Here is a 10,038-nt window from a genome sequence, read left to right on the forward strand (position 1 = left end):
TCAAAGTATTATATTCTTTATTCTAGAAAATCACAATAGTTCACAGTTTACTTGTAATTGCGAAATGTGATAAACATTTTCAAAATGTATTGTACAAGTACCATCCGCATTAAAACGTGTAAACCCCAACGCTGATTTAAATATAAAGCAAACGTCATCAAAAACACATTCTCGAACAGCACAAATGCAAATAATTTGCATCTTTTTTATTTGTCCCGAGATCAATTGTATAAAGAAAGCTACAAAAAACCTTTAAAAAATACAAAGTCTATAAAATGATGAACGTACAGAATGTCGGGAGACTCTCAGTTAGTGCCGAAGCGTTTCAAATTTGCATAGTTCAGATGATGCAAAAGGAATAAATAAGAGGTCCGGCTCGTTAACGCAGCGTTACGTTAATTATCAGTCAGGCTTCCACAGTCTCAGACGTCTCATTTATACAGAAGGCGAAGACGCCGCCCCCATAACTTCATACTGTGTTTGCCGTCCTCTGTGTTTCACAGTGGTTAAGGTTCTTCTCTGCGTTACTGCCACAACACTATCAGAAGAAGCACATTCATTGGATGTCAGCTGGTGTGGCGTCACGAAAAAAAAAGCCTGCTCTCGGGAAGGAGATGCGTTAAAAAGTGAAAAAAATAATAATAAAAATCATCAGCAGATCTCGAACTGAAAAGTTTTTTTAAAAGTCTGCGATTACATGGCAGACGACACAGGCACGACATTTTAACAATGGTAGTTAAATAAAAGGGCATTGCATTACTCCACTCACGCATTTCAAGGATGACAGAAAGTGCAGAATACATTATAAGGTCTTGTGAAAACAAAGTACAGTGTATTTTTTGTCTACTTTGCATGAATCAACAAAATGTAATGTTCACCCTGCTGTACTTTAGGCAAAAGCCTTTGACATTGAACGACTGTGCTATGTGTAATATTGCACATTTCTATGTGAAGAACTTCCTGTCATGAAAAAATGACCAATACTAAATTCAAGGTCTGCAGAATACGTCACGAAAACACTTTAAAAACAGCAGAGGACGATATTTAAAACTGTTGGACAGCTTTTCAGCAGCGCTGCCAACTTATTTACGGTATTGCATCATACACTCGTATAACTCTTCAGCACAAACATGCTTTTTGGACGGTTGCATTCACAGTGAAGGGTGTCACCTTTAGTCCATTGTCTTCAGCTTTTTTCAACAGTGTCATCGAACAATGTTACAATTATATCAAACTGTTAGCGAAAACGAGCCACATGTGCAACGCCGAAAAGAACTGAACTGCAAAAACCCAACATTGTAGATTGTTTCAAAAATAGAGCCAACATACAAAATGTTAGCATCAAAGGCACAGAAATCAAGCACTTCATCAAATTAAATTAAATAAAAGGAAACCATAAATGATATTCCTTGACGATGTCGCCGTACCAAAGCTTTCATTAACAAACACGCAGTTGTACTCAAACGTGCGTCTTTAAAAATACAAATTGTGTTTCAAAATTTACAATTGTAAAAAAAGTACAGAATGTCAGTTTCTGCCCTCTAGTGGTAAATTAAAAACGAACGAACAAATAACACATTGTTAACACATTCTTTCAAGAGTATTTGGTTCTTAATCCTCATCTATAAAGAATGAGTGTTGAACTACTTACATTTAGGGAATGTACTGCACTCATTTTTAGAGCTCATTTGTGAAGTCATGCAGTCGCACGATGGACTGCACCGAATTTGGTTAAAGATAACGACTGTGTCGTCAGTTTCTCCTTTTCAGCAGAAATCGGCGCTTGTTTAGAAGGCTTTGACAGAAACCAGCTTAGCAGCATGAAATGCTTTAGTGTCATCATGTGCTGTTTCCTTGTTCCTGTTCAAACAGCAGCAAGGCAAGCTGAGAGCGCGAGCCAAGACTTTCCAAGCTACTCTGCATACATCTGCGGTAGATGTCCTCGCTGAGTCTCGGGTTGCACGTTTGCCAGTAGTATTGCTGCCGTAGCGCCGGCTCCACCACCCTGAACACATGCAGACTCGAATATTTGACAAACATCTCATAAATGTCAAGGTTCTCCAGAATCTCTTCATTCTCCTGAACATCTGCAACCATTTGGTTGCGCGTGGTCATGTAGTCCGAGTTGTAAAAGCAGGCTTCTTCAAAGGAGTGACGATTGAAAAGTCCGTTGGTTTTGAGCAGATCTGCCTCGGTAGGATGTGGCTGGTTGTGAAAAGCCACGTCTGGGTTGTACTCCTGAAAGTGGATCGGGAAGAAAACCTGCCAGTTGTTGATGGAGTTCATGCGACATCGGTTCAGGAATTCCGAGTTGATATTCGTGTTGATTTTGGCCAAGAAAAACAGAGTGTCGACTGGGTGCTTCTTAGAGATAATGTCCATGAACTTGATCTGGGACGGAGTTTCTGTCTTTACGCTAATCCAAGGGATTTTCACTGTTGGGTATTTATGCTCGTAAGAGTCGGTTTGAGCCTTCACGCTGGCAAATATGTCATTTTGACTGACTTGCTGGGCCTCCAAGGGTCCGTAGATAAACAAGAAGGTTAGGACGACGTTTTCACTGGTTTCGAAGGCGTTTGAGGCGAAGACTTTGAGGAAGTGGTCGACGTAAACCCGCTCTTGTTGGGTGAGGGGTATGATAATGTGAACTCGGGTGGCCTCTGTGACGTAGGGCATTGGAATGATTTCTATTCGACTCAAAGGTCGCACCAGGTGGACCCTCTTCGCGATGGAGTGACTGTAACCGTTCTGATTGACAGCCTCCAGCTGCAGATCCAGAGTGTACTCCATGCCCCTGATGGGGTCGAAGCGCCTGTAGCCGTTCACCAGCTGCTGCTTCTTCAGCTGTAGGACGGGCATGTACTTCTTGTTCAGCTCCCCAACGGCCGTGTCGATGACGTCAGCCACGTCCATGCGATCGATGCCTCGTAGCTCGCATTTGGGAGAGTCGTCGACGCACGAGTAGATTTCATCCTCGGTGAAATACTCCCACTTTAAAACCTCGAATCGAGACTTGGGCTCAAACGGTGGATTGATACCAACAGGCCAGTGGGCGCTGCGGTTGCCGTCGAAAGCAACCACGCTAATATTTTTTATTTCTGCCTGTGGACACAAAGCATTAGTTAGTTGGATTTTTTTTTGACAACCCAAATTTACTTACAAAATTGCATGAATGGAAATAAATAAAAATACGTTGAAATCTTATGCAGGACTATAATCTAACTAAAATAGGGCAGAAGATATGTTTGAATAGATTTGGAGTCATTTCTTTAGGCCAAAATATGGTAGTCTGATGAGGTTTACCATTTCAGAGTGGCCTGGGAGCTGTGTCTCAGAAATGGGAAGGATGTAAATGTTGGGACGCATTATCAGTCGTGTTCCTCAGGGTGTGTTTCAGCCTTTTTAACACTAGACACCCTCAACAATGGTGGCCAGCCACATGATATTTTCATACTTTGAATAACAGAATAAATTACAGAAGTAATTTAGTAAGTAACCTTGAAAAAATCAAAGTGAAGACATACTGTCTACACTAAGTTACTACATGTTTAGTATCTTTTTATGCATTTGAATCTTTTTTAACTACAAGAAATGCAGTTGATAGAACATTTAGGCGTCACGTCATTAAACCTTAAACTGAAAACAGCATGAATACAGATTATATTGTTCATATGGATGATAAAAAATGAGCTTCATAATGAAGCTCATTTTGTGCCAGTAGTGGAGTTTTAAGAGTGCGTACTTTCCCTATCTCTTGCGTCTCACACAGAATCTTCTCTGCACTCTTAGACAACGTGGTGACTAGTGGCCAGTGTGTATCTAATGTGCGGCAGAATACACAAATACACGCTACACAACTCACACGCACTTACTGTCCATTAGGACAGGAAAAGCCAAAAGCTGCTTTTTACACTTACCACAGCTGTTTATATATTATCAGCAGTGATTAACTCCTTTTTTTATATGATCACATGTTGATAAAAGTTAGTGTTGCACTTTCAGGTCTTTGACCTAGAATCGTCCTTGTGTAAAACTTGCTTTACTGCCAGATTGAGGGTAATTTTATTTATTTTTTTAATCAAGATTTGATTATATTTTGGTTTATATTGCCAAGCCCTACACAGAGACAACAGGGTTCCTACAGCTTTAGTCAAATTAAGACTTTTTAAGACTTTTTTATTGCCATTTGAGATTAAATTTAAGACCAACTTCACAACATAATTGGTGGAAAAAACATATGGTTAAGGTCATTCTTTTCTAGTGTCGAGTGCAGACGTGCCACTGGCGGCCCCCAAAGTAAACACACAAAAATACACAAAAAAAAACAGACTTAAAACATTAAAATCACTCCAAAAACACAAGATCACTACAAAAATAGCCACAAATATTTAAAACAACAAAATTACAAAAAAAAAAAACATTAAGAAAAATGTTGTTGGACAGGCAATTTTCTATAAATTTACATTTTCCCATATTATCTTTTATTTTGAAATGTTAGACTAATAATCATAAAAATATTCATATGTATTAAAATTTAGATTTATGATTCTAATGCCCTTTAACACTTTTTAAGGATCCGCAGGAACCTTGGATAAGACGCGCTTCTACAAACTGATCCAAAGTATGTTTGCGACACTTGAAAATCAGCTTACCTGCAGCTTAGCGATCTCATCGTAAGTCTTCTGGAGCTCAATCTGTGTGAAGAATCGGTGCAGCTGGTACATGTGTTCAGGGTCAGACACTGGATGGACGCTCAGGGCGTTCTGGAACTCTTTGCTCTGCTCTTTATTTGGATCGGAGCTTTTTCCCAGCTGGTAATGGTGGTACTGAAGTCCCTGTCAGGAAAAAAAACACACACAGAGTTCTTTTCATGACTGAAACATCCCTGGTGCTATTCCAAGCTCAGCTGTTATGCTGCATTACTTCACTTCCAGCAAGCGTAGCATGAAGTGTAAGCAGCGTGTTGAGTCTGTTTCTGCTGCAAACAGACCGTCCTTAACCATAATTACACACTAAGTCAGTGGTACACATGTGTACAGTCATGTCGGGGGTTTGTCAAGTTTGTTCCAGGAACAAGAACTTTTTAGAGTCAAGAAATGAAGTGATTAGAGTCAAACCTCCTAAAGCTACTGGTTGATATGGATATATGAACCTGAAATACTGTACGCAGAACTGTAGGTATGCATTCTTGTCATTTAGGTTAATTCAGGGAAACCACCTGACAATCTTGAGTCAGATTATGTAATCCATTAAAGAATAAAGATTAGAGAGAACTCTTCATGAAGCAGTGCCTCCACTTTGCTGTAAATCTTTACCTTACACAGTGAAGCAGTAGCTACGTTTCCATTACCCTTGAAAATGGGCAAAATCTAAAAAGCTGAAAAAAAAATATTAACGGAAACACCTGAATTTCAAAAGAACACTTAAATATTGCTAAAAGGTTTTTACGATTTCGTGAGGAGATTTTTTTCCAGACGTTTCGATATTGAAATGTATCGTAAAAGCGCAATGGAAACACTTTTGCCAAAATGACATGTTTTTTCTTTATTCTTTCTTTTCTTCTTTTTTTTTTTTTACTTTTCTCTCTTTTTCCCTTTTTTTTCTCCTCTGTTTTAATTATTCTCTTGTTCTTTCTCTTTTTAATTTTCCTTTTTTCTTTCTCTTGTTCGTTCTCTTAAACTTTCTTATATTCTTCCTCTTCCTTTTCTCTTCTCTTTTGCTCAGAACCACTTTCATAGATAAATAAACCAAAGATCATTTGCTCAAGAAAAAAAAAGTTAAATAAACCGCAATAACACGTCACATGACCACTTCTTTAGGGGAAAACATGGCGCGGCACATGTAAACTGAAGAGGAGCATAGCGTTATACTGAAAAACAATTACTGCCCGATTAGACAGCAAGAAACAAAGGAATGCAGAGTGTTATAAGGAGGTTTGGAGCGTCCATCTTCCTGCAGCGCAGTCTCGTGGGATGAGATTTCATGGAAGTTACGAGGCTCCAAAACAACCTTTAATGGAAACATGTTCAAAACGCAATAGTACTTTGGTGAAACTTCAGAATCATTGCTTTCATTTGTTCCAAATTGTAATGGAAACACAGCTGTTGACTGTGATCCTCTTTAGAGAAAGTGAAGTGTGAGCTTAGGGCAAATTTAGCTTCCTTGTATTTATCTACCTTATCTTAAAGGCTCTGATAGAGCAGGCCTGGCTTGTCGCTTCCTTGTTAGTCACACAAGTCTTTCTCAGGCTCAGCTGTGTGAAAAGATGGCTTCTATAATCAAAAACATCCAACATTATTATTCGCTCTGTGACTTTATTTTGAGGGATTGATTGTTAACTCAATGACAATCACCCTAAAGGGAACTGGGACAGAAGTTGGTTGACCTTAAATACGAATGACATTAGCAGAGCCCAGCATGTTGACCCACAGGGGATTTTCACACCATTGAACCTAAGCTGAACTCTGAGCCTGCCTCGCATCTCCTGCCCTGCTTAGCCACTCCCTGTTCACCCTTAAATCTAAAACATAAAGGAAAGGTTTGATGGTATGAGCGGCATTCTCTGTAATTACAGATCTCAGCCAGGTTTTAGTGCCGTCCAAAGGTGAAACGTGTTCACTAGCTGTCCAAAGGTGACGGTTTGCCCACGCGTAAGGACATGCTGCTTGTTTTTAACTTAAAAAGGCCTGAAAATATCATGAAAACTGTTCTTACTGTTCTTTAAACCTTTGGGGTCGCAAGACACTGGTAGGGGGTCACCAGATGCCTTCAAAGAAGGTTTTCTTTACAGTTTGAGCCCATTTTGACACATTGAACACTTTTTGTCCATTTTTGATCTCTCTAATTTGCAACTTTGAAACTAATTGTTCCTACTTTTTAAATTACATTACTTCAACCCCCCTACCCCCCCTCTCTGCCACTTTTAAGCCAATATTGACACTTTTAACCTCTTACACCAATTTTTTTGGTCACTGCGGTTTTAAAATTCCCATTTCACCCCATTTTTGGTCACTTTTAACCCATTTTATTTCTGATTAAAACAAGGATTTACATCTTTAAGATGACTATAAATAGGGCGCAAATAATAAAATTCCTGGATAACAGTGGATCTTATTCAGCTAAATAAATACATGTGGTTATCACAGATTCATAGAACAATGGACCATCATTTTACTGACTTTATGGATGGGCCCCACAAATCTCTCCCCTTTATTCCCCCTTATAGATGGTCCTGTCTCCACATGACTGTTCTTCAATGTTAATGTCTGTGTTCAACCACCTTCAGCTACAGTGGGGGTCCCTGGTCTTTAGGACCTTTATTTGGCTGAAAAGGTTGAGAACCACTGGTGCAAAAGATTTACCTCATATTCACTGATGCAGCTCCTGTGAGTATAGTTGATGATGCATCTGCCGAGCAACTCGTCAGGCTTGGTGCTCCGAATGTCGTTCCTACAGTTTTCAAAGAAGGGCTGGAGTCTCACGAGTAACGTGCGTGACAGGAGGTACCCGAACCCTCCGTGGCAGTACTTCCCTTCCACGTCTCCGCCCGTCAACTCCTCCGGACGGCCCATGTAAAGCTCTCGATTCATACTCAAGTGCTCCACCAAAGCTTTGACTCGGTCCGCTTCCGTGTAAGCGTCATCCTGCGCCAAATAGAACCAGTCGTATTCGTTGATGTAGTGGTCGAAAATGTATTTTATTGTCTGGAACATGTTCCATATTTCCCGCTCCTCTTCGTGAGAAACCACAACCATGCCGTTTGGGGTTTTGCGGTTGCGTGAACCCATAAAGAAGACCACTGGCTCCAGGTGGTGGCTGATGGTGCGGTTAACGGCTACACCCAGGGTGTCAATGGTGTTTTTGGACGTCAGGACTCCGACGAACAGACGCTCTCGTATCCCCAGCTCAGTGCTCACGTACTTTGGCCTAAAAAAGATAGAAAACAGGAATGGGATGACTACAGGAAAGCAAAATGACTTCTGCCAGAGCTCCAAACTCACATAGAGAGAAATTAGGTTCTTCTTTTCTTAATTATATTAGTTAATCATTTGGCAATTTTTGGTTCTGACGCTGCTGTTCCTGGGAAGAGAATTCAGTCTTCCAGCAAATTAAAACCTTGTAAAGAAAAAAAAAGTAAACCTTCGTAGAGACAGACTAACAAAAAATATTCTACCAGAAAGGTAAAAATGAAAATATACAGATTTGTCTTGACTTTACCAACCAATCAGAAATCTTGCTAATACTCCTATTTCCTGTTGATGATGTTCATCAACTTGAGACCAAGCTTGATTTCAGTTTACTTCAAGATGCTTCAACTGTAATCTAAAGATGCTCCTTGTTGTAAGTAAAAACTTTTAAATAAAAAAAAATACACATCAGTCAATCCAAATCTACTAGTTTATTCTGATAAAATTCATAATATTCTTAATAGATTAGATATGTGTTTCTTTCAGATTCCCGAGACATTGATAAGAACAAAGAAAATATTTTTTTTGTTTACTTTTTGTTTTTACTTTTTTAAGAGAGCAACTGGATTTAAGATTAATGTTAGTTTAGGTTATTTATTCCAATCACTAAATATTTTTTACACAGAAATTGAAAGTACAATTACGCTAGTTGGTATACTGTTGTCAAAAAAGTCAGTATGTTTTTATAGGATGAATTAGAACAAGGAAAATCTTTTCTTTTTTTCATTACTTCTTTAGAGAGTGCAACTGAATTTAACATTAATGTTAGTTTATTCAGATATTTACTAGTTTAAGCTGAATATTCTAAATCTGAAATTCTCAAGTCATGGTTCTGAATTGTGGGTAGGGCTGCACGATTATTACTAAAATGATAATCACGAACAGTGATTTACAGTGTGAAATTAAGCTTTAAAATTGAATTATAATCTAAAAAAACAATTACCCCAATAATTTAAAATGTACCAAAGGCCAAATGAATAAATAGACTATTGCAGAGTGCAGAGCCCCGTATTTTAAATGTATATATTGACAAAGATCAGGTTAATTTAATTGTGGCAACCAAAATCGTGATCACGATTAAAATTAAATTAATTGTGCAGCCCTAGGTGTGGATCATAAAACTATTTCCTGGAAATTTGTTCTACATTTGACTTGAGTGGGCAATAATTTGGTGCCTTTTTATCCCAATCACTATTTTTTTTATTATTATTTTAAAGAAGTTGAAAGAATGATTAGTTGGTATACTGTTTATATATATAAAAAACGAAATAATTCTTGGAGTTAAACATTATTTCTACTCTAAAATTCACATATTATCAGTACATTAACTGGCAGCTGATTGAGTATTTAGGTATTTTACTTATTGAGGGTCACTGTGTGTTATATGGAGTGATGGTGGGTCCTGAATCCAGGTTTGATTAGCATCCCCATCATGATGATCCCAATCCTGGGCTGACTGAGCAGCTCTCCGGCCTGTAATACTGCTGTTGGTAAGATGTAATAAACATGACCTACTTATAAACCTTTAACCACCTGTGGACCGTCAGCCCGCTGTGACCTCCCTATCCCTGGGTTTCCTGTGACCTACCTGAACAGTTTTTTGGGCGTAACGGGCTGTGAAGGCTTGTGGGGGATGACCCGGACCTCGAAATCCTCCTCGGACTCCCCGTCTGTCTCGGTTGTAATGGAGTTAGGCTTCCTGGCTGCTTTCAGCGGCTCGTCCTGAGCCGCGGGCACAGCCTGACCCTCCGTAGCGTCCCAGTAACAGGGTTCCTCCGTCCAGCTGACGCTCAGCAGGCTCAGGGTGAAACCCAGAGAAATGCCGACCATCACCGGGCCGACGGATCGCAGCAGCGGGATAAATAGCGACAGCCTCATCCTCATCCTTACCAGCGGCTCTTTCTGTGTCTCACTCCGCCGCTTCAGTCACTGAGATCAGCGTAGCAGCAGCGGAATCGTCGGTGTGGACATCCAGCCTGTGGAGTGTTGCGTAGGAGCCCAGAGTGAAGTTCAGGAACATGAAGCAGCGGTGTCTTCCTTGAATTTTACGCAGGTCAGTACGTGTAAATCC

General features: G+C 39.7%; 1 protein-coding gene across 2 annotated transcripts; it reads right to left on the reverse strand.

Annotated features, from left to right (window-relative positions):
- Positions 1-10,038, reverse strand: chpfa (chondroitin polymerizing factor a). 2 transcript variants are annotated; one of them, XM_028436901.1, is made up of 4 exons: positions 9,858-10,038; positions 7,362-7,926; positions 4,653-4,835; positions 1-3,102 (listed from the first exon to the last, which is right to left on the reverse strand). In XM_028436901.1, exons 2-4 carry the CDS (start codon positions 7,785-7,787, stop codon positions 1,840-1,842), a joined length of 1,872 nt encoding a protein of 623 aa, XP_028292702.1. In that variant the 5' UTR covers positions 7,788-7,926; positions 9,858-10,038; the 3' UTR covers positions 1-1,839. The 2 variants fall into 2 exon arrangements, with proteins under 2 accessions (XP_028292702.1, XP_028292701.1); XM_028436900.1 differs by having other exon boundaries at positions 9,556-10,038.

The sequence above is a fragment of the Gouania willdenowi genome, chromosome 21 (genome assembly GCF_900634775.1).
Source record: "Gouania willdenowi chromosome 21, fGouWil2.1, whole genome shotgun sequence".
Lineage (NCBI taxonomy): Eukaryota > Metazoa > Chordata > Actinopteri > Blenniiformes > Gobiesocidae > Gouania > Gouania willdenowi.

Coding starts and splice junctions, on each gene's coding strand:
- chpfa (XM_028436900.1), bottom strand. CDS start 9,851: ATGAGGATGAGGCTGTCGCTATTTATCCCGCTGCTGCGATCCGTCGGC. Junction 4,836..7,361: donor GCTGCATCAGTGAATATGAG/GTAAATCTTTTG, acceptor TTTTCCTGACAG/GGACTTCAGTACCACCATTA. Junction 3,103..4,652: donor ATGAGATCGCTAAGCTGCAG/GTAAGCTGATTT, acceptor TTGTGTCCACAG/GCAGAAATAAAAAATATTAG.